General features: G+C 43.1%; 1 protein-coding gene across 1 annotated transcript in view; it reads left to right on the plus strand.

Annotated features, from left to right (window-relative positions):
- LOC122944176 (E3 ubiquitin-protein ligase Midline-1-like) overlaps positions 1-24,995 on the plus strand; it is a 101,908-nt gene that overhangs the window by 50,907 nt on the left and 26,006 nt on the right. Inside the window, exon 2 of the mRNA XM_044302406.1 lies at positions 346-1,064. Coding sequence (XP_044158341.1) covers positions 402-1,064 — 663 coding nt within the window. The 5' untranslated portion in view covers positions 346-401. The remainder of the gene's footprint in view (positions 1-345; positions 1,065-24,995) is intronic.

Here is a 24,995-nt window from a genome sequence, read left to right on the forward strand (position 1 = left end):
CGCTGTCAGGTGGTTTAACACCTTATGTCTTTTTAAGACAGAAAGAAACATAAGTCGGTTTGTTTAGCATGGGGCATGGGTCTTGAAGAAAACCAAAAGCTTTGTTTGTCCGTTGTCTGATTTAATCACTCATAATTGTAGTATCGCGAAAAAGTTATTTGACAATGACGTAGCTGCTTGAGCCATTGTTCTTTTCCTATTCAGCCAGAAGTAAGCGCAAAAAAGAAGCTAATTGCTGGTAGATTGTCTACTGTGGACATTTTGGATTGTAATACTATCATTAAAGTTGACAACCCCCCATGGTTGACCTCTCTCGCCTAATCAAATTTTATATTGTGCTTTCAGATAGCTGATCAGCTTCCCTGGATTTCGCTGACGACACAGGAAAGCTTCGCCTGAAGATGGAAACACTGGAGTCGGAACTGACCTGCCCTATCTGTCTGGAGCTGTTTGAAGACCCACTGCTGCTGCCTTGCGCTCACAGCCTCTGTTTCAACTGTGCGCATCGCATTCTGGTCTCCCACTGTGCCAACAACGAATCCGTAGAATCTATTAACGCCTTCCAGTGCCCCACCTGCCGTTATGTCATCACCCTCGGTAAGCGCGGCTTAGACGGGCTCAAGAGGAACGTGACTTTGCAGAACATCATCGACAGATTTCAGAAGGCATCTGTGAGTGGGCCTAATTCCCCTAGCGAGACACGCCGAGAGCGGACATACGATACGAACAACAGCATGACTTCCAGCGAGAAAGTACTCTGCCAGTTCTGTGACCAGGACCAGGCACGGGAGGCCGTGAAGACATGCGTGACTTGCGAAGTGTCTTATTGTGATGACTGCCTAAAGGCAACTCACCCAAATAAGAAGCCGTTCACGGGACACCGTTTGATTGAACCTATCCCTGACTCGCATATTAGAGGGTTAATGTGTCTGGAACATGAGGATGAGAAAGTTAATATGTATTGTGTGACGGATGACCAGCTAATATGTGCCTTGTGTAAATTGGTTGGGCGGCATCGGGATCATCAGGTTGCTGCTCTAGGTGACCGATACGACAAGTTGAAGGTAGGAGCATCTTCAGTAAATGGTGAAGGAATACCTGTAGTCACCTGTTTAATAACTTTCCTAATTCAGACTGGTTTGGACGTACACTGGTACCAGTTTATTGATCCACCTTTAAAATCTATTAAGAAAGAACACATTTTTTTCACGGTTCAATATTTTTTATATGTATTATCTAAAGAAAGATTGGAATGTCTTTTCTGGCTTTGGTTGGCTAAAGTGAACAAAATTCATGGAAGCGATGAGCTGAACTGATATAAGTGAGAACAGGTTAAAACACTCCCGGTCTGTTCTTTTAAAGGTGATAACCTAGTTGAGAACCTGTACCGTCACTTATAGAACCTGTACTGTCACTTACTGTCACGGATGTGAATTGGCAATCATTTTCCATCCTCTAGCTGGCTACGGTGCATTAGCAGAGTGAGCTCCTCATTCATTCCTCTACAAACAGGTGGAACCTTCTAATCACTGCATTAGAGAGCGTAGCGTGCAGAGCTCTTTGTGATTGTTTAAATTAACGTCAGCTTTTTTTGAGCTGTAATTATTACATGAAATTACAGTAACACAATTTTTGTGTCATAAATAACTGTCTGGATTAGTTTTTTTTTTTTTTTAGTTTTTTTTTCCCGGGCATTGGGCTCTGCTAATTATTTTAATAGCAGATCATCCTTCATTAGACAGGGAACAAAGGGGGGCCTGTGCAATCTTCATTCTTTTCACACAGATGGAAAATAGTACAGTTTTTGTCATTATTCTTAGACAACCATTGCATGCAACATTAAAGTGTACTCAAAGCGCCGCTTTTCCGTAATTCTGACAAGTTCAGCTTGACCCTGTATATAGAAGCAATTTCTGCCATGCATTCGACATTCAGAGCCATCAATTAGAGCCTACAGGTGTCTCGAATGTACATGTTCGTGCTGTTTCGAGTGGGCTAGGAAAACATGTGTTGCTCATTTCGCGAGACCTGAATGTCTCACCAACCTCTATGAATAAATAAACTTGGTAATTTCATAGATAGAATTAGTCTGCTATGCTGAGGTAAATGCAGATAACCTCAGGGCTTGGAGAGGTGAAATAGATGTTTGGTTAGTGGTGGCTTACCCATTTCTTGAACAGACATAACCTATAAAATTCTGACCTGTTCGGAGCCATATGATTCCTGATCTAGTATTAGTCAAGTTTACAGACTATTGGATGGTTTCTTGTAAGAAATGAATCCTAAATGGAATATCTTGAAGGACTATAAGGAGTTCCTACTGTGCAGTTCAGAGACAACAGGTGCATAGACCATCGACTGTTGGACAGTGCTGGAGTTAGAAATAATTTGGCACAGGTTCCAGATTAACAGACTGTCAGTTTACAGGGGGCTGAGATGCCACATTTGAAGATATTTTTGAAAGGGGTCTGCTCTTGTTTGTGGATTAATAAATGTTTGACCCTCATTCGGAAGCTATAGTTCTCAACATCAGTATGAAAAAAAATGGATGTTATCCAGATATTTGGAAAAATACTAGTTGGTCTAATCCAGTACCCAAATTGCCTTTTTAGTGGCCAAACAATGAGTTTCAGACATGGGGAAACAACCCATGGAAGCTCCATTAGCAAATAACAAGGTGTGTTGGCTAATTTGCTTTTGGGATTAGCTGTTTTTGCTTCTGGGATTTGTCTAGCACTGGCTTAATATTTAAAGGGGCTTTTCAGGAGTACAATTTCGATGACCTATCACTAGAATAAGTTATCAATATCAGATCAGTGGTGAACCTACTCCTGTTTGAAGAGTCTCTTCTTAGGCCAGCGACATCATGTTTGTCGGGGACATGGCCTATGTGCAGCTCTGGCCCAACTAAGTGAGTGAGCCTTGGCGACAACGCCAAGCACAAACGCCATACAGTGTACCGCACTGTGTTCGGTATGCTGTGAGGAGGCTGCAGAGTTGACCGAAGCGCTGAGGCTTCTTCACGGACCACCTCTAATCTGACATTGATGACCTAGCCTGAGGATAGGTTTTCAATATTGTACTCTCAGAAAATCCCTTTAATCCAATATTCCCCAAAACCACCATGACTTTTTAAAGCATATGAGAAAGTTACTATGTGTTGTTTGACTAATGGCAACCTAATATATATTTTTGTCTGAATTGGAATAAGCCATTTGTGGTGTGTTCACACATTTTTGATGCAGGTTTTTGAAGCAAAAGTGAGAAGTGGATAGTAATAGAGTTATACAGTATACTCCAGGAGTTACAGAAACTTTTCATTGATCTAAAACCAAACAGTGAGATCCCAGCACCAATATTTTAGACGTGTTGGCAACATGAATCTTAGCCCTAACTGATGTCATGTATTGATCACTGTGGATGACAAGTGGTTTTGGGTGCAGTTGACTATTACAGTTTCTGAGAATTCTGCAGGACATGTTGATCAGAAGTGGAAATCGTCTTTGACATGGCAGCTGGTATTCATTGTCCGCAGGCTGTAGTCTGTCTGTGTGACTGGGCTTGAAGTCTGGAAATGTTAGTATTAGTGTCTTGGAGTCCTATATGTTGGTTCCCCGTTTATTATTATAATAATAATAATAATAATAATAATAGTATGTTACGTGTCCATTGGCATAAACCCTCCTCTAAATGATTTATTCACCTGACAAATTGTTCCTGACAAGACTGAGGCCTCCTAAATGTTGGCACTACTTGACCTGCACTGCATGATCTGGCTTCCTAAGGATAGGTAAAATATCTGCATTACGGTATTTCTGTAGTCCATTTTGGCAGAGGAATCGTATTTTTCCGTATCTGGCATAGGTGGACACTGCGGATCTGTACTCGGTATAATGTGGTCTGTTGGGTTTCCTGAATGAATCCAGGATTTCTGCCTGAAAAATACTGTTGCATGCAGTATGTTAGCTTTATGGATGTGCTCCTGTGACTTTGGCTGTGCTAGTCTGAATTTTCTTACAGTTGCATGCAGTTTATTTTTTTTCCACCAGAAAGCTATCATTCATGTATGGATCCCATAATGGTGAATAGAGATCCGGCAGACCAAGGCAATTCTGGTTCTGTGGTCCTCTCCTGGAACACAGTACTGCAATTCTAAAACGTACAGGCTGGTTTCACACGGGCGTTGCGGAAACATGCGTGATTTTTCCACGCGAGTGCAAAACATTGTATAATGCGTTTTGCACGGACGTAAGAAAAATCTGCATGTTTGGTACCCAAACACGAACTTCTTCACAGAAATTCGGGTTTGGGTTAGGTGTTGTGTCGACTGTATTATTTTCCCTTATAACATGGTTATAAGGGAAAATAATAGCATTCTTAATACAGAATGCATAGTACAATAGGGCTGGAGGGGTTAAAAAATGTTTTTAAAACAATTTAACGCCCCTTAATCCACTTGTTTGCGCAGTCCGGCTTCTCTTCTGTCTTCTTCTTTGAGGAATAGGACCTTTTGATTATGTCACTGTGCTCGTCACATGGTCCATCACATGATCTTTTACTATGGCGATGGATCATGTGACGGACCATGTGATGAGCGTAGTGACGTCACCACAGGTCCTTTTCCTGTGCACAGCAAAGATGAAGACAGAAGAGAAGCCGGGCTGCGCGAGCAAGTGGATTAAGGTGAGTTAAATAATTTTTTTTAACCCCTCCAACTCTGTTGTACTATGCATTCTGTATTAAGAATGCTATTATTTTCCCTTATAACAATGTTATAAGGTAAAATAATAATGATCGGGTCTCCATCCCGATAGTCTCCTAGCAACCGTGCGTGAAAATCGCGATTTTCATGCAAAGGACAAGTGATGCGTGAAAACCAACACTCATGTGCACATCCCCATAGAAATGAATGGGTCTGGATTCAGTGCGGGTGCGATGCATTCACCTCACGCATTGCACCCGCTCGGAAATCTCGCCCGTGTGAAAGGGCCCTGTAGGTGTATCTTTTATCACGTTTATCTCTAAGGCCTCTTTCACACGACCGTGACGGATTGGCTCAGGATGCGTTCAGTGAAACTCGCACTATTTTAGTAACATAGTAACATACTTTATAAGGCTAAAAAAAAGACATCTGTCCATCCAGTTCAGCCTGTTATCCTTCACGTTGATCCAGAGGAAGCAAAAAAAAAAACCTGTGAGGTAGAAGCCATTTTTCCCCACTTAAGGGGGAAAAAAAATCCTTCCCGACTCCAATTAGGCAATCAGAATAACTCCCTGGATCAACGACCCCTCTCTAGTAGCTATAGCCTGTAATATTATTACACTCCAGAAATACATCCAGGCCCCTCTTGAATTCCTTTACTGTTCTCACCATCACCACCACCTCAGGCAGAGAGTTCCATAGTCTCACTGCTCTTACCGTAAAGAATCCTCTTCTGTGTTTGTGTACAAACCTTCTTTCCTCCAGACGCAGAGGATGTCCCCTCGTCACAGTCCTGGGGATAAACAGATGATGGGATAGATCTCTGTACTGACCCCTGATGTATTAATACATAGTTGTTAGATCTTCCCTCAGTCGTCTTTTTTCTAAAGTGAATAAACCAAATTTTGATAATCTTTCAGGGTACTGTAGTTGCCCCATTCCAGTAATTACTTTAGTTGCCCTCCTCTGAACCCTTGCCAGCTCTGCTATATGTGCCTTGTTCACAGGAGCCCAGAACTGTACACAGTACTCCATGTGTGGTCTGACTAATGATTTGTAAAGTGGTAGGACTATGTTCTCATCACGGGCATCTATGCCCCTTTTGATGCAACCCATTATCTTATTGGCCTTGGCAGCAGCTGCCGGACACTGGTTTCTACAGGTAAGGCTACTTTCACACTCGCGTTTTGGCTTTGCGTTTGTGAGATCTGTTCCGGGATCGGTTTACATTCTAATGCATTCTGAATGGAAAAGGATCCGCTCAGAATGCATCAGTTTGCATCCGTTCAGTCTCCATTCCGCATTGGAGATGGACACCAAAATGCTGATTGCAGCGTTTGGTTTCAGTCTGATGAAACTGAGCCAAACTGATCCGTCCTGGCACACAATGTAAGTCAATGGGGACGGGTCTGTTTTCACTGACACAACATGGCACAATAGAAAACTGATCCGTCCCCCATTGACTTTCATTGGTGTTCAAGACGGAGCTGTTCACCAGAATTCCTAGGTCTTTTTCCATGTCAGTGTTAGCCAGTGTTTTACCATTTATTATGTACAGGTGACTTGCATTTTTCCTTCCCATGTGCATAACCTTACATTTGTCACTGTTAAACCTCATCTGCCACTTCTCTGCCAAAGCCTCCAATCTAAAAAACTGAAGGTTTATAAACAACAACAACATTGGTGAAAAATGCAACACTTGCTTCCGGATGCAATGCGTTTTTCACTGAAGCCCCATTTACTTCTATGGGGGCAGGGCTGTGTGAAAAACACAGAATATAGAACATGCTGCGTTTTTCACGCGACTCAGAACTGATGCGTGAAAAAAACCTCTCACGTACACAGACCCATTGAAATGAATGGGTTTGGATTCAGTGCGGGTGCAATGCGTTCACCTCACACATTGCACCTGCGCGGGAAACTCGCTTGTGTGAAAGGCGCCTAAGTCTTAAGCAAACCTGGTTTCTGCTCATTCCCTCTTAGCACAAGGCCAAGCCATGTCCACCAGAGTGAGACCTAATCTGTGTGTGTACCTCTCTGCTGAGTCTTCAGTGCACGTTTGGATAGAGACAGGGTTCATGTGACAGCACTTTGTAGTACCAGTCAAATCCTCCTATGCTATAAAGCAGGATGTGAGAGGGTGCCATGTTTTCTGAATAATGGAGAGGCATCAATAGCCCCATGGCAAATGTCAGTCTATCGGGAGACAACCCACAAAACAGTGTCTCAGGGGCGTAGCTAAAGGCTCATGGACCCTGGTGCAAGAGTTCAGCTTGGGCCCCCCTTCCTTCAGTGCTTTGTGGCCAGGGGCAGGGAAGCACATAGCCTTCATGCTGTCTGGCGAAAATTGAAACACCTCAACCTTCTTGACCTAACCCCATCCCTCCAGCCAGAGGTGTAGCTTGACCAGCATGGACTTTCTATAATACCTGGTGTCATCTTATGCATTATGCATTGCAAGGGTTTTTGGGCCCCCTCCAGCTCCTTGGCCCAGTAGCGACTGCTACCTCTGCACCCCCTATAGCTACTCCTCTGCAGTGTATTACGATGATGAAAAAGGGCTATTAAAAAGAAACTGTGCAATTTTTCTTATTGGAAGTAGAGAAGCCGTGTCTACAGGCGTTACGTAGTGTTGGAAAGATTGTGGTCTTGGACTGTCTGAACAACTAAGCGGTTCATCTTTGATGAAACCATTATTTTCCTAGAAGCCCAAGTCGCCCATTTCAGTCTTTACAGAATTCTTGGCACAGACAGCTGGGTGCCTCGTGCCCCAGGGAGCATGGCTATTTGTGAGTTGCAGACCTGACTGTACACGTGTGGCTTCAGCAAGAGCTACTTCCATTTTCTGGCAAGCGCGTCGAGTGGATAGTCATGTAACCTCTCACTGGGTATCTGTCAGACGGATGGCACAGATGCCTAGAGAGGTGGAAGACATATAGCCTGAGCACAAAGAACATCATCTGTGTTCCAAGATAACCCTGCTGAGCAGAGACTGCAGGGTGATGAACATGTTCCTCATGCCACTTAGAAACACATCCAGTCTGCAGAAAGCAGGACTTCTGACGGCAGTGGTAAAATGCTGCTACATCTGACAGCTAAATATTTTACACTTCCTACAAAATGTGTCGATGTCTCCATAGGCTTAGAAGACCAGGATTCCACAAGCATAGAAATGTCACACTCGCATGTATCTGTCGGCATCTGAGCAGCGCGTAATGCTGGCTCCTGCCGATTTATACATTGTGACGGATTGTCAGGAACAAAGATGCACAGCGTTCGGTGGGGATCTTAGTCACCCCCCCCCCCCCCCCTCCTCCCCTTTTCTCACACATAAAAATTTATGACAAATATCATTAGAATTTGGGAAATGATACATACTCTTGCTTAAAGGGTTTTTCCTATCCTTTGTATGTGATGGGGGTCTGATACCCGAGACCTCTTGCGATTGGCTGTTTGAGAAGGCACTGGTGCTCGCATTAGAGTTGCAGCCTACGCCATGTGATGGTACGTTCATTGGTCACATGGCCTAGGCACAGCTCAGGCCCATTGACGTGAAGGGGGCTGAACTGCGATAAAAAGCACAGCCGCTATACAAAGAGTACTACCCTGAGCGCCCCTGCCTTCTCAAACAGCTGATTGGCGGGGGTCCCAGGTGTTTGACCTTCACTGATTACATAATGATGACCTATTCAGAGGATAGCACATCAGTTAACAAATCATGAAAACCCCTTTAATTTCTTCATTATTTTTCTCTACATTAACGGCTTAAGTCATGCGGACTGGCTAATGTCAGTGAGCCTGAGCCAAGTGCTGCTTAATGTGTATTTCTCAAATATAGAGTATACAGTCATGTGAAAAAATTAGGACACCCTTTGAAAGCATGTGGTTTTTTGTAACATTTTTAATAAAAGGTTATTTCATCTCCGTTTCAACAATACAGAGAGATTAAAGTAATCCGACTAAACAAAGAAAACTGAAGAAAAGTCTTTTCAAGATCTTCTGTAAATGTCATTCTACAAAAATGCCTATTCTAACTGAGGAAAAAGATAGGACACCCTTGCCCCTAATAGCGAGTGTTACCTCCTTTGGCTGAAATAACTGCAGTGAGACGGTTCTTGTAGCCATCTACCAGTCTTCGACATCGGTCTGAGGAAATTTTACCCCACTCCTCAATGCAGAACTTTTTCAGCTGTGAGATGTTTGAGGGGTTTCTTGCACGTACAGCCCTTTTCAAGTCACCCCACAGCATCTCAATGGGATTCAAATCTGGACTTTGACTTGGCCATTCCAGGACTCTCCATTTCTTCTTTTTCAGCCAATCTTTGGTTGATTTACTAGTATGTTTTGGGTCATTGTCATGTTGCATGGTCCAGTTCCGCTTCAGCTTTAATTTTCTAACTGATGGTCTCACATGTTCTTCAAGCACCTTCTGATACACAGTAGAATTCATCGTGGATTCTATGATGGTGAGCTGACCAGGTCCTGCTGCAGCAAAGCAGCCCCAAACCATGACACTTCCACCTCCATGCTTCACAGTTGGTATGAGGTTCTTTTCTTGGAATGCTGTGTTTGGTTTACGCCAAACATGTCCTCTGCTGTTGTGTCCAAATAATTCAATTTTGGACTCATCTGTCCAAAGAACATTATTCCAGAAGTCCTGGTCTTTGTCAACTTTATCTCTGGCAAATGTCAGTCTGGCCTCGATGTTTCTCTTGGAAAGCAAAGGTTTCCTCCTTGCACACCTCCCATGCAAGTTAAACTTGTACAGTCTCTTTCTGATTGTAGAGGCATGTACTTCTACATCAACAGTAGCCAGAGCCTGCTGTAGTTCTCGAGATGACACTTTAGGGTTTTTGGAGACCTCTTTTAGCATCTTGCGGTCTGCTCTTGGGGTGAACTTGCTGGGGCGACCAGTCCTGGGCATGTTGGCAGTTGTTTTGAAAGCCCTCCACTTGTAGACTATCTTCCGGACAGTGGAATGGCTGATTTCAAAATCTTTTGAGATCTTTTTAAATCCCTTCCCAGACTCATAGGCTGCTACAATCTTTTTTCTGAAGTCCTCTGACAGCTCTTTTGCTCTCACCATGGTGCTCACTCTCACTTCAACAGTCAGGAGCACACCAAACTAAATGTCTGAGGTTTAAATAGGGCAAGCCTCATTCAACATGCAGAGTAACGATCTACTAATTATGTGCACCTGGTGTGATATACCTGTGTGAGATCTGAGCCAATTTAAGAGGGAATACATGTGAGGGTGTCCTATCTTTTTCCTCAGTTAGAATAGGCATTTTTGTAGAATGACATTTACAGAAGATCTTGAAAAGACTTTTCTTCAGTTTTCTTTGTTTAGTTGGATTACTTTAATCTCTCTGTATTGTTGAAACGGAGATGAAATAACCTTTTATTAAAAATGTTACAAAAAACCACATGCTTTCAAAGGGTGTCCTAATTTTTTCACATGACTGTATATGTAAGGCAGCACTCACCATTTGTCGTATAAAAATCCTTTATTCGTCTAAGCAGACATATACATGTGTGACAGGGGCGGACAAAGGCCGCGGCCATGTTGCGCTTCTTCTGGCCACTGACGTAGACACGTCCCACAGGTGCTCATTTTATGTGCTACTCTGCACCATTATCATGGTGATCAAATAATTTACTGATATGTGTATCTCGGATTTAAAAACAAGCAACAGTAATCAAACAACGCTACCCTAGATGTTCATTATTTTTAGAGGAAAACTCTAAGGTCACTCCTATCATTTAAGCCTAATGGACCTAAGGCTTTTGTTCAGATAATCCATCTCGCTTCTTTTTCTAACGGGCGGTGCCTGTCATCACCTTGTGGAAGAGGGGGTACATATTCAATACCTGCGCTTCCCTTACGTGAGTTATCAATCTTGGGCATCCTCTACCAGATTTTATCGAGTTCAAATGTTATCTGAACCTTTCATATATACATCTAAGGGTTTTACCCACATAAAAACGTCCACATTAACACATTACCAAATATACAATGTATGTACTTCTTCAAGTTATGAAGCTATCAACTTTATGGTATATACCCCCGAAAAGCAGGATTTTAGTACCTACATTATACCTACAGAAGGCATGGTTTCCACATTTAAAATTTCCTTTTGGTCTCCTCTCTTGTAGCCAATTTTTGTTCTTTTTTTCTACATATCTACTCCTCACCAGCATATCCTTTATGGTGTGAGTTTCAAATGTTTTTTTTTTTTTTTTTCAATCTATTTTTAGTGAACCATATCCCAATTACTTTGTATCATTTTACAAATATTTTCTGTCATCGGACTGTATCTAACGGGAAAGACTAATCTTTTTTGGTCTTCCCTATTATTCCCTTTTTCTTTTGTTATTCCCCTTTAACAAATCTTGCTGGGAGATTTTATCAGCTTTCTCCATACCTAATTCGAGTTTTTTTTGTTTGTTTCGGCTACCTTCTCTCCAACAGCCTTTCCTTCAGTTCTAAGGCTTGTGTTTTGTCCATCACTGCCGTAATCCCTGCTCTGTGCGGTATGCGAATATGGAGAGTTTCTACAAACTATACTCCCTTGCCACTGAAATTCCTTCAGTGCCAAAAGGAAGTCACTAGTGTCTCTCACATATGCAGGGGCATTTTTTAATACTGGTCTCAATAACCAGTCAATATATTTAGACAAAGGTTCAGTCGCCGACACTATATAGGGCGACCAGGGTGTCTGCTCGGCCACTTATGTATCTTAGGTAGAAAATACCATGAAGGCTTAGTGGGAAATTGAGGTATTTATTTTCAGCCATGCGATTTAAAATAACCTCTTTCTTCACATACTTCTGGACAAGATTTTTCAATTGGTGTTGTATTTCTATTGTCGGGTCACTGTGTATCCTTTCTTAGGTATTTTCATCTCTCAGTTGCCTCAATGATTCTTCAACATAGTACGGTCTAGACATGAGGACCACATTTCCCCCCTTGTAGGACGGTTTTACCACCAAATCTTCTTGTGCACGAATCCATATAAGGGCTCCCCTCTTTTTTTTTTTTTTTTTTTTTACTGATATCCCGTGCACAGGGCTATATAAGGGCTTTTATTTCTTTTAAAGGGCTTCTGTCACCCCACTAAAGTCATGTATTTTATTTTTTGGGCTACTTAAATTCCTTATACTGCGATTATATCAATATATAATGTTCTTACTCCTTTTCCTTCAGCAGTTTTTTCAAGAAACAGACTTTCATAATATGTAAATTACCTCTCTACCAGCTGGTAGCAGCCGCATCCTCCTTTCATAAAGACGCCGCCTCCTCATGTTGATTGACAGGGCCAGCGAACGCGCTCGTCTTCTGCCTGGCCCTGTCTGTGTTCAAAATCTGGCGCCTGTGCCGTACCTGTCTTCAGTCGGCGCAGGCGCACTGAGAGGAGGACGCTCGCTCGGCCGCTCCTTCCTCAGTGCGCCTGCGCCAGGTGTAGATGTGAAGTCATCGGCGCAGGCGCATTGAGGATGGATCGGCCGAGCGAGCGTCCTCCTCTCAGTGTGCCTGAAGACAGGTACGGCGCAGGCGCCAGATTTTGAACGCAGAGAGGGCCAGCCAGAAGACGAGCCCTGTCAATCAACATGAGGAGGGGGCGTCTTTATGAAGGGAGGATGTGGCTGCTACCAGCAAGTAGCCGCCCTACTTGCTGGTAGAAAGGTCATTTACATATTATAAAAGTCAGTTTTTTTTTTTTTAAAGAAACTGCTGAAGGAAAATGAGTAAGAACATTATATATTGATATATCGCAGTATAAGGAATTTAAGTAGCCCAAAAAAATGAATTTAATGGGGTGACAGAAGCCCTTTAAGACCTGTTGTTGGAAAATATCTATACTCCCACCAGCCGACAAAGGGGGACAAAACGTGGACCTCACGCCCCCTGTAAAATGATGTACATTTCCATCAGTCAGTTCCGTATCTGTTAGCAACTCAAAACGCAATGTTTTTTCATTAAATTTAGTTGAAATATTTAAATTCAAAGGGATCTATACTGACAGGTATTGTTTTCTATCGCTCACTCCTTGGGATACATTGCTAAACATCTTGTGTAAATGGAGTTTGCGTACAGATTTGAACATTTCGATCTCCAAGCTCACATCATCAAAGCGCTCCACTAGGCTGTATCCCTAGTATCCCAGCCCTATTTGAAGGACAGAGATACTGTCCGGCAACAATTCATAGTCCGTTAGATTCACAACAGTGCTTTTATTAAATTCCTGTCCCTTGACGGGATTTACTGTCTCCAACTACTTCCGAGTTGATTTTCTGGTGTTTCCTTGCTTCTTCTGGTGTTATTCCTGAAGGGTGTTTCCTAGACTCCAGGTCGGGTTGCTCGTTATGGTTAATTGGATCATCTGATATGCTTGAATCTGTAGTCCAATATTCACTTTTAGTGCGTCTTTGATATCGCTTTCTTTGTTGTTTTTTATTTTTATTCCAATCCAAATACCCTTCCTGTTTCATAGTCTTGTTTATCTCTTAGGAATTTGTCTCTTTTTCTTTCCTTCACTTCTGCTTGAGTAACCACCAACTTATTTAGTTTTTTGTCAAACATTTGCATCTGATTTTCTGTCAATCTACTCTGTAATTCGTTCTGCATTTTTGTTAACTCCTCCTGTACAGTTTTATGTTCCATTTCATCACGTATCAGGACCATTTCCAAAACTGACTGCCTTTAAGCTGGCCATACACATTAAACAATGTGTCATCCGAAAACGAGCCACTGTTTAAATCAACTTTTTACGTCTATTTTTAAATAAATTTTTTGGGTTATTTTTAATATTTCAAGTCACTACTTAAAAAAAAAAAAAAAAAAAATATCTAAACTCCTGCAGTTTTCACACTGGCCACTAATGCCACGTCCATCCTAGCATTTACAATTCCAGTATTCTGTTCTGACAAGGACATTGGCAATGCGCTCACCAGATCCCATTCGCTATGAGATCTGCCAGGTTTTTGGCATGTATAATTACAGCTGCACGGCGGAAAACCAGGGGATCCCATTACAGTGAATGGCATCCATATACCAGATCTAGCAATTCCAGTGTTCTCTTCCTTTGCCGGAACAGAATGCTAGAATTGTAGACGCCAATGTAGATGTAGCCTTAGCCAAATAACAGATGTCATTTCCTGTTCTTTTCAGATCACATTTCAGCAGTCATCTCATTATCATAACAGGCAGGATTACAGTAACAAATATATAACACCTATATAAAGATAAGACGATATCCACCGTTTATAATAGTTGATTGTCAAAGCTGATCTACTCCTTTGTAAAATGACCACTGCACAAGTAACAGAGCATGCCTACAAAACTCATCCATAGAAGTCAATGAGGTCCAGCCAGTCTATTGTGTCTGTGTAAAGCTTATCTCTAAATGCTGTTAACTAAGGCAAGATGGCAGCATCCATGATTATCTTCAGGAAATAGAATAAATCGGACTAGAAAAAAAAGGAACACGTGTCGCTGTCTGTCTGACTTGAACTGGCAGCAAATGATAGGTGACACATTCCCTTTAACAAAAAGTGTTGGAAGATATCTTGTTTTTCCATCAAAACGTTCTCTATGCTTCCGTGTCTGCAGAGCAGCGGGAGACCATAATATCGCACGTGCCAAGTGCTCGCTGATGTCTATCTTTGGGTCATGACATTTAATTTCTGTCTTCTCTTACCAGAAGTCCGTCTCCTTCCTGCGCAGCCCTGGCCGATCAGGCCGAGGCTGGAGTTTAATACAGATATCATTGTGACAAGCCAATGACTGGAATATCCCGTTTACATATTGCTTGGCTCACTTTTTCTCATCAGCTAAAGTCGGGAGGTCACTTTCACTCTAGTGAATTAAAATGGGGCGTTACTTCCCTTTTTTGTCTAATTTATTTCATTTTGTGACATGCACTCATTCCGTATTGGGGTTGTTTCTGCTGCATGTGCATAGATTTCTGAACAGTCTATTTAGATGAATGAGTCAAATACATTTTTGCGACAAATCTGCTACATATAATTCTACCCTCTTCTCTCCCATTGCTACCACGCTGTTCAGATTGTTGTCCCGGGACCATTTTCTGCATTGTCCAAAATTGATCATGTGTGAACTACTTGGACCTCTGCTTGGGTACATCTCATATTAACAATGTTTTTGACAGTTGTTTATCCCTTTTTCATTTATACAATGGGACTATGACAAAAATAGGATTCTGGGAAATAAGAAAATGATTAAAGGGGGTCTTTCACCAGGACACTTACGGTTGTAAACCAGACACAATGCCTTGTTGGGCTAGCTCAGCAGAATGTGATGATACTTTTACTTAGCGATCTGTTGCTTCATTCTGGAGAAAAGTACTTTTACTCCATATGCAGATGAGCAGTTAAGTGCACAGAGGGCGGGCCCAAGTCTCTGCATGCTCCTGTGCACCTCCTACAGCCTCTACCAGCCTCTTCTGATCCTGCCCGTCGAGAAGGAGAGGGAAGGGCTGGCAGAGGAAGCAGAAGGAGCAGGGATGCACAGACTGGCTTGGGTTCACCCTTAATGCGCTTGAATGCTTACTTGCATATGGATTTGACTATTATTATTTTTTCCAGGATGAAGGAACAGATCACTAAGTGAAATTTATTGTTACCTTCAGCTGGGCTAGCCTAGTAGGCGTTGTGCTTGGTTTAACAGTGAATTCCAACCAATTGTCTGAAATGCACTGATGGCTCCATGTACAGTGAGTGCATTTGGAAAGTCTTCAGAACCTTTCACGTTTCTTCACATTTTATGTTGTGACCTTGTGCTAAAACAAAAAAATATTACTATCTCTGTACTTTGCCTCATTCAGCTCTTCAACTCTGACCAGTGTCCCTGTGCCAGCCACTGAAAACATCCCCACCACAGTGCTTCACTGTAGGGATGGGATTGGGCAATGTCTAGTTTTCTCCAAACATGACACTTAGGACTGATGCAAAAAAGTTCAATCTTTATTTCGTCAGACCCAGACCAGAGAATCTTGTTTCTCACAGTCTCAGAGTTCTTTAGGTGCTTTTTTTGCACCTTTCCTGTGTCTCACTGGCCACTCTGCCATAAAGCCCAGAATGGAGGAATGCTGCAGTGATGGTTGACCTTCTTGAAGTTTCTCTGGAGTTTACCAGAGGTGGGGCCAATCAAGGTGTGGAAACATCTTAAAGGGAACCTGTCACCTCTACTATGCTACCCTCGCTGAGCGTTTCTAAATGTTCATTGTGTTACCCTAAACAGATAAATTACACTTTTAATTTCATTTGCAGACAAATTTCAATAAGTATTATGCATTTTTGTACTTCCCGCCTTTTTATGCAAATTAACATAAGTCATATCTTACTTGTGTGACCAGAGAAGAGTCATATTTTCAAGCTCTTGACTCATCTCAGGCTAATTTACATATGTATCAAATCGTTTTTTTACACAATAAAAGCACACAGAGCTATGGGGACTGGGTATTGCGGATGTGCTAGCGGCGATCTAGCAACCCATGTCCTCAGCTGTATACCCAAAATCCAGGTCACAGGTTCCCTTTAAAGATGATTACAAGAAATGGGAGGCCTCCAAAGCTAAATTTCAGGTGTCTTATCAAAGAGTCAGAATACTTTTATGTCCATGCAAAATTTTAGTTTTTTCCTTTTTGTAAAAAAATATTGCAGATATTTCTAAAAGTCTGTCAGCACTTATCACTGTTATCTCATTAGGGGATATTCGTACAGATTGATGGGCAAAAATGTTGTGTGTTTTGTTGCGGCCTCAAAAAAAAAAAAAATGTGCAAAAAGTGAAAGGGTCTGAAATATTGTAACCAACATAATGTGACATGCTGCCTGCACTGTGAAATGATCAGAACTGGTGCAACTGGTTTATTGGGACAACCCATACTTAAAAAGATGATCTTGTATCTGTAGTACATAGCATTTTTGATCTATGATCTATCGAGGCAGAGAAATGATGGTACCATAGGCACAAAACTAATATAAAAAAATCTGAAATTTAAAATCAAAATTGAGAAGCATTGTGATCACTTGACATTGACATTAAAGCACTTTTGTATCTAGTCTTGGGTTGAGCACAGGATATCCTTGTCAAGAATAATCAGGAAGAGAAGTGCTGGATAACCGATAAGTAAAGAATTGCACTGTGTGACTAGTCACATTGAACTAAAGCATAATCTAACCATGTGCTTTTATTTTTTATATTTGGTTAGTGTTACAGTTTTAGAAATTTAAATGGGTGGTCCAGTCTACAGACATTAATTAACGATTTTCAGGATGAGTCATCAATATCAGATGGGTGGGGGTCCGGCACCTCCACAATCAGCTGTTTTGGGCAGTTGTGGTACCAGGAACTATACAGTGTACAGAACTGAAGCTTAAGGCGCCTGTGTAGTCTCCACTGCTGGCGTACTGCAACTCTGCCCCATTCACTTCAGTAGTAAGCCAGCGAAGCCACCACATATTGTGCAGTTGATTATCCGGGGGTGGGTGACTTCTTATGCTCTATGATTCTCTGCTGTTTGTTTGTTCTGCTGCTTACTGGGTCTCCGCTGGTCTCTGCTTTCTGCTCTCAGGTCGACACACAGGAAGTGGCTAGTGATGCCTGCTCAGCCAATTTTTACCCCAAACATTTTTATGTGCATTTTTGGGGTACTCGTATGTGGACAACATGTCATTGAGAAGATTCTTAAGGTCCCTTTACACCTACTGATTTTAAGGGATAAGCATTTGTAGAAATCTTTGTTCTTGATAATTGGCTTGTGTAAAAGATGCCATCAATCAACTGACACCGAAAATCCTAGTTGCTGTGCAGCAGGATGTGCTGTGTAACCAGGGATCTGCTGTCCAGGAACAAGAGATCGCTAAATTGATTTCTCCTCCCCATACAGCGCAGGTGATGGCGCCATTACCCTTATAAGGCTCTCTTCACCCTACTGTCATCACTTGACTAGCCTCATGATGAGTCCAATTACTGATTGTAATGGATCATAGACTTGTATTGGGGTTTGCGATGTGCCCATTGAGAATCATGTGGTGCTGAAGACTTCACATCTATTGGTGATAAAAACACTGGACCTGAAGACTGAATGGGGAATGCCTGATAGATGAAATAATTTTCAAGGCTTCTGCAAGCTTTCTCTTTGCTGCTCGGTCTGGTAGAGTGGAGCACATGGGAATGGGATAGAAGTGAATGTATAATTTATTTATAGAATGCAACCATTTTACACCAGAAAGCTGTTACAATACACGGAGGGGATAATAATGCAGTAAAACACAGCTGAATAAATGCAGGTAAGAGAGGAGCATATGAAGGGCATGATATGCAATATACCCCTAGACCCTGGAGAATGGGCACACAATGCCTACGTAATACCTCTGTTGTTGTGTGGTAGTTTGAGACCTACCAATACATTTAGAATTTCTGCTGAACTTCTTGGTCTGCATTGTCTGGACAGTGAGCTCTTCAAGGTCGTTTTCTGGAGCTTCACTGGTTAACTTGTATGGCTTAAATTGATTATGACATATACAAATGAGTTCTAGGCTGAGCTCTTCACTGATGATCACTAAACATGAATTATACAAGAGATTGCTTAGCTGGGATATGTAACCGTGTAAACACATTGCAGCAACTGAATGAAGAGAATGCGAGTGCTTTTTAGGTCACCGGTGGATTTGTTTTTGACAGGTCTTCTAGAAATTTCTTAACATGCATTTAGATGCTGCAAGGAGCAGCCAGTTGTTGGGAAGGGAGCTTTCGTTCCCGACAGTCGGCTGCTCGCTTAGTGGAGGTGAAGCACTGTATTTACCTGTAGCTATCGCCCCCACAGTATGAGGTTGAGCGATGGCTACTGCTATTGCTCGGACCCTACAAAGTCATTTCTCCTGGGCAGCAGAGTGCTGTTCACACAGAAAGGTCTGCTGCCTGGGAATAGGGCTGAAACGATTATTCGAATAACTCGATTAAATCGAGTCAAAAAATTCATCGATGCAGTTTCCCTGTATCGAGGAATCATTTAGATCACGTGATCACGGAGTGGGAGTGAAATTAAGCGTCTCACTCACCGCTTCCGTGTCCTCCGGAGGCCAGAGAGGCAGGACTGAGCGGCCGGCACAGCTGAGGGAGGAGGAGGGAGTCTCTCCCTCCCCACTGTGCGCGGCTGCCGCTGAAGACCAAGTAGGAGGAGGAGGGGAGGGACTGAGGAGGAGGGGAGGGGAGGGACTGTGGCCACTGCGCCACCAATGAATGTGCCGGCCGTATCCCACAGGGTCCCCCTCCCCCCCCCCCATCATTGGTGGCAGTGTCAGTTCCGATCGGAGCCCCAGCAGTGTAATGCTGGGGCTCCGATCGGTTACCATGGCAGCCAGGACGCTACTGAAGTCCTGGCTGCCATGGTATGTTAGTGAGCAGAGAGCAGCGCATTATACTCACGTGCGCTGTGGCCGGCGGTCGCTCCTTCTCATAGGTCTGTGCGGCGCATTGCTACTGCTGTAAGCATTAGCAATCCGCCGCACAGACAGAAGAAGGAGCGACCGGCGGCCACAGCGCACGTGAGTATAATGCGCTGCTCTCTGCTCACTAACATACCATGGCAGCCAGGGCTTCAGTAGCGTGACTCCTGGCTGCCATGGTAACCGATCGGAGCCCCAGCATTACACTGCTGGGGCTCCGATCGGAACTGACACTGCCACCAATTATGGGGGGGAGGAGGGGGACCCTGTGGCCACTGCCACCAATGATTAATACTGGGGGGGGGGGTGCGTTATCAGAGACTGGGGGGGGGGGAGTGCAGTATCAGAGGCTGGGGGGGGAGGCAGATCAGAGGCTGGGGGGGGAGGCAGATCAGAGGCTGGGGGGGGGAGGCAGATCAGAGGCTGGGGGGGGAGGCAGATCAGAGGCTGGGGGGGGGAGGCAGATCAGAGGCTGGGGGGGGAGGCAGATCAGAGGCTGGGGGGGGAGGCAGATCAGAGGCTGGGGGGGGAGGCAGATCAGAGGCTGGGGGGGGAGGCAGATCAGAGGCTGGGGGGGGAGGCAGATCAGAGGCTGGGGGGGGAGGCAGATCAGAGGCTGGGGGGGAGGCAGATCAGAGGCTGGGGGGCAGGCAGATCAGAGGCTGGGGGGCAGGCAGATCAGAGGCTGGGGGGAGGCAGATGGAGAGAGAGTGGTTGATGGAGGCTGCAAGCACCACCTTGGCATGTATAAAGTTATTGGTTTAGAGAGGGGTTAATGAAGGCACCTCCAAGGTGCTTTCATTAACCTCTTCAAACCAATAACTTTATACATGCCTAATGCCAAGGTGCTTCCATTAACCCCTCCAAACCCAATGGGCATGTATAAAGTTATTGGTTTGGAGGGGTTAATGGAAGCACCTTGGCATTAGGCATGTATAAAGTTATTAACCCCTTCAAACCAATAACTTTATACATACCTAATTACGTACGTTATTTTAAGTAGCTTTTTCTTATTAGATTACTCGATGAATCGAGAAATATAATCGATAGAATACTCGATTACAAAAATATTCGTTTACTGCAGCCCTACCTGGGAACGACGATTGAGGTGTCCGCACCTCAGATCAACAAGAGTTTTGCCCGTTAATCAGGTAATATGCAGCACCTTTACACGGGCAGGTCATTGGGAACGATCATTCGTAGATAGCTGTTTAGACGCCAATACCTGCCGCACAGAATCGGTGATTTTTGGTACCGGCTGAAGGACACGATCACCCGATGTACAAGCATTTGCTTGTTCGTCGGGTGATCGCTGACCCCTTTTACATGGCCAGTTATCGGGAGCAAGCTTGTGTATAAACGCCTATCCTCAATATTCACTCTGTGTAAAAGGACCTTTTACAGTTTCCCTGAAAATCCGTCTGCAAATTTATAGGTTTTCTTCTACAGCAGTCTATATATTCTGTGCAATTTTATTATGGTGCAGTTCCACCAGAGGGAGATCATAGGTGCCAGAATATAAGGCTGATTTAGGGTCTATTCACACGACTACAAATGGGTCCGCATCTGTTCAGCAATATCAGGAACGGGTGTGGACCCATTCATTCTCAATGGGGCAGGAATGTATGCGGAGAGCACACTATGTGCTCTCCGCATCTGCATTTCCAGAGCGCGGCCCAGAACTTCCGGGCTGCGGCACAGCAAAAAAATAGAACATGACTTATTCTCGTCCGCAATTGCGGACAAGAATAGGCAGCTCTATGGAGGGTGCCGGTCGGGTGTATTGCGGATCTGTAATACACTACGGATTTGTTAATAGACCCTTAATGGAGAGGTTATAGAAACATATATGTAGAGTATGTTCCAGAAAAGCAAGGTTCTGTTTCCTGATTTCTAGTCAAATGCTGGTGATTTCGCTGTATTAGGGACTCACAATGTGTAGAAGATGTTTCACAATCATAAAAATACTTTAGAACCCAATACAAATGCAGAGAAGTCTTCCATCTCCTTCTCCTCAGCCGGCCCTGACCTGACACTTCCGTCCTGTTGACCAGGTAATTCTTGCTAGATATTCAGCTGGGGATTATTTTGGACAGGTGCCACAGAAGAGGATTTCCAGACGAATGGGTGTGGTAAAGGAGTATTCATGTCTGTGATGTAAGGGCTTGGTTGGGCCAAGTAGGTAATTGGCTACTATCCTGTTGACCATTTATCTTAAATCTACAAATGATAAATCCTGAAATTCTGAGTTCTGTAGGTCAGGCTGTGTCTGTCCAGCCTCTGGTACAAAGTACAGCTTTATTACTCAGCAAATATCCTGGCGAGTTTACTCATTTACATTGAATATCTATCTGGACTTTCCACCTGACGCTGAAGTGACCACTGGTAAATACACTTATCTGCTGGGATTTAGAAGATTGTCGACTTGATTTTAAAAAATGCAAAGCTGCCACACACTTATATTGCCTTAAAGGAAATATGTCACCAATAATTGTATCTGCTCGTTAAATCCAGATAGTGAAACACATCCTTTTTTTTCTAATCACTTGGTATTTTCTGGTTGAAGATTTTTAAATTCTGTTTCCTGATAGAACATGATTATGGGGCGGCCATCTTGCCTGAGCTGTTCTTAACAGCATTTAGAAAGCATTAAGAAAATTGCTTTTTGGCAGCCACATGGGCCATAGACACAATAGCCTCAAGGGGACCTCATTGACTTCTATGGGAGAGTTTTCTAGGCATGTGCTGTGACCTGTGCAGAGGGTTTTTTACAAGGAATGGGCAATCCTGTCTTATGTATACACAGAGGTGATGTCATTATAGGCAGGATTAGAATAACGGATAAGCAGGTAACTGAAGTAGTGATCTGTACAGACCAAGAAGTGGCGCCAATTATTAGGCTTAGTGGCCAGTGTGAAAACTGCAGGATTTTATGTTTTTTGTTAAAATATAGGTCTTGACAAGGAACAAAATTTTTTTATTTAACCTAAAAACATGATTTAAACAATAGGCCATTTTCAGATGACCCATTCCCATAAAGGGGGCCATACCCATTAGATAGAAGTAGGTTGATGGTTGAACAGGAGATGAACAAACAATCATCTGGTGAATGTTCATTTTGCACACACTGCCATACATGGTGCAATTGTCTGTATTATGTATGTATACCCCTTTTCATATGTACAGTGCTATGGAATGACTGGCGCTTTAATAATAAATATTAATAATACACACACCGGTCCATAAAGGCCATTGCAGTTGTTCAAACTGCCCATACATGTTCAATGAAACTGAGCAATGGGCGAAATATCTTTCTGGGAATGTTCTTTCAGAGAAAGATCTTTCGTCTGACTTTGTGTCAGAAGATTGTTATTGAATGGCTAAAGAACCATTCGTTGTTAAAGTTCACCCAAAAAAACGATTGTTTCAGTTGAAATGGTCCATTATGATCAACCGTAGACTGTGTATGGCCTCCTTCAGATCCAACATAATACTGCACTCAGACAGGCTAGGATCAGGGGGTGGACTGGCCATAGACCCTACAGGGAAAACTTCCAGGTGGTCCGATGCCCAGGGGGCAGACCAAGCCCCCTTCAAGTGGCCGACCGGCTACCTATCGATTTAATGCATTCTCAGGAGCGGCATGGATGGCAGTATATTGTTCTGCACTGTGTATTTGATGCTGCTGGGGTGGTATTTGGTGCTGCACTATGGTATTGCTGGCTCTGCCTTCTGTCATTTTTGATTCATCTACAACATGGGGCCACTTTTATTTATTTTTTCCAGGGCCATTCTTAGTTCTCAGTCTGCCCCTGCATAGGATGGAGCGATGAGGCCAGTGGCTGGGGGGTAGAAAAACTATTACCATATTTTTCTTTTTTACAGATTTAAAATCACATATAATGTTTTAAGAGTTTCCACTCAATGTATTTCCCTTATGTAGAATTACCTAGAGGTCCTCATGGTGTTCTTACATCAAAAGTCGCCATGTAGTAATATAATCCATGCAGAACACTTAAAAGATGAAGTTTATTTTTGTATCAATTTTGGCATTTTAAATGTCCCCAGGAAAACCCTAAACTTTCTTCTAAGACCTGCGGGAAAAGCAAAATTCACTACATGCAGGTCTGGTAACTTGATCTGAGTAAGTGGACTATTAGCGACCATTGTTCTTTAGAGGGAGGAAAAGCCAAACCTGGGGATCTTGATAGTGGGAATTCCTGTAAAATGTCAGAAGGCATATAGTTGGATCCCATATTAACTCTTAGATAAATAATCCTTCTAGCAGCCCAGCACAGTGTGTGTGCTTGAGATTTAGTGTCATGTAGCAAGGCTTTAATCTTTTTTTTTGGTACAAGTAGCAAGAAATTTTATGATCTTAGCTAGACACTTGTATCACAGTATGACCCTCTGTTATTGTAACATTTATGATCTATGTTTCTGAAGTATATTATACACAGAGTGCAAAATTAACCTAGAAACTACTGGACCGACTTCCAGTGAAAACATTCCCAAACAATGAGAGGAATATTAAATTCTAGCTAAAGAAACAGTGACATTAAACTATGTAATGCTGTGTGCACATGCCAAATCAAGCAGGATATAGAAGTATTAAGCCGGTAATACGTAGCTGATGTTTATCTCTTTAATTCTGGAATCTTATTAAAACTGTGGCCAACAGGTTGTCCAACTTTATAATCGTGTTTGCCAGACCAAACCCCGTGGACCTGTGAAGGAAAGGATACTTACCTGCTCCGCACCGCTGAGTTTCGGGGCATTTTGGTTAGCCACACTCCAGTTCCCTACTTGTCAACTTCAGGAGTGGGCAGAGGTCACGTGTGCCACTGCAGCTAATACATTGACGCAGCAGTGACGTGTCCCCAGAATGGAATGTCACTGGGTCACATCCACGGGAGGCGATCCACATTATTCAGATATTGATAACATATCCTGAAGATAGGCCATTAATATTTCACTCCCAGAAAACACCTTAAAATAACGAAGGGTTGATGACTGAGCAACCACTCAGTGAATGAACATCTGGTGAATGATCGTTTTGCAGGCAAAACCATACACGTTTTAGTCTGTTGGCTGGTACAATCATTGAAACTGGTGGGGTTCACTCCTCTGCAGGTCCCAGCTTTCTGGGAATCAACATCCTGGTTACGGGGCCGCACGTGACTGCTGCATCCAGTCACTGGTTGCACTGGTGACCTCGCCAACTGGATGTTCATTCCCAGAGACCTGGGGCATGTGGTGGAGGCTGTGGAACCATGGAGCTGGAAATACAGCAGTGGGAACCAGGAAAGTATGAACCCCACCGCGGTTCCACCCACTCTAAACGGGTCTGATAAAGTTTAAGTTGAATAGCCTCTTTAAATTTCACACTATCAATGATCTTTTTGGTTGGAATCGTATGTTTTGATCAACTGCATAAGTATGTATGGGTACATCTAGTCCTTGAGAATGCATAGGGCACATTGAATGGTTAGTCCCAAAAAGCCACTTGTCTGTCTCTGTAGGAGGAGGGGGTCATATGTAAAAATAACATGTAGGATAGAGCCTGTGGATCTAACTTGTGCTGTTCAAAAAATGCACAAAGAAAATCTACAGTATAACAACAAAAAATCAGAAAATCTTCAGTTTATTTTCTGTCAGAATACATGGCTAGAACCGTGCACAAAACTGTAGCCAGAGGTCTGACAGTGACTGCTACAGTATGACGGGATCAGATTCCGACAAACAACTGAAGTACACAGGCTCTTACACTCCCCTGGCCATCATTGTAATTCAGATTTCTTGTGCCAAGACAGATGAAAG

This window comes from Bufo gargarizans, chromosome 7 (assembly GCF_014858855.1).
Source record: "Bufo gargarizans isolate SCDJY-AF-19 chromosome 7, ASM1485885v1, whole genome shotgun sequence".
NCBI classification, from domain to species: domain Eukaryota; kingdom Metazoa; phylum Chordata; class Amphibia; order Anura; family Bufonidae; genus Bufo; species Bufo gargarizans.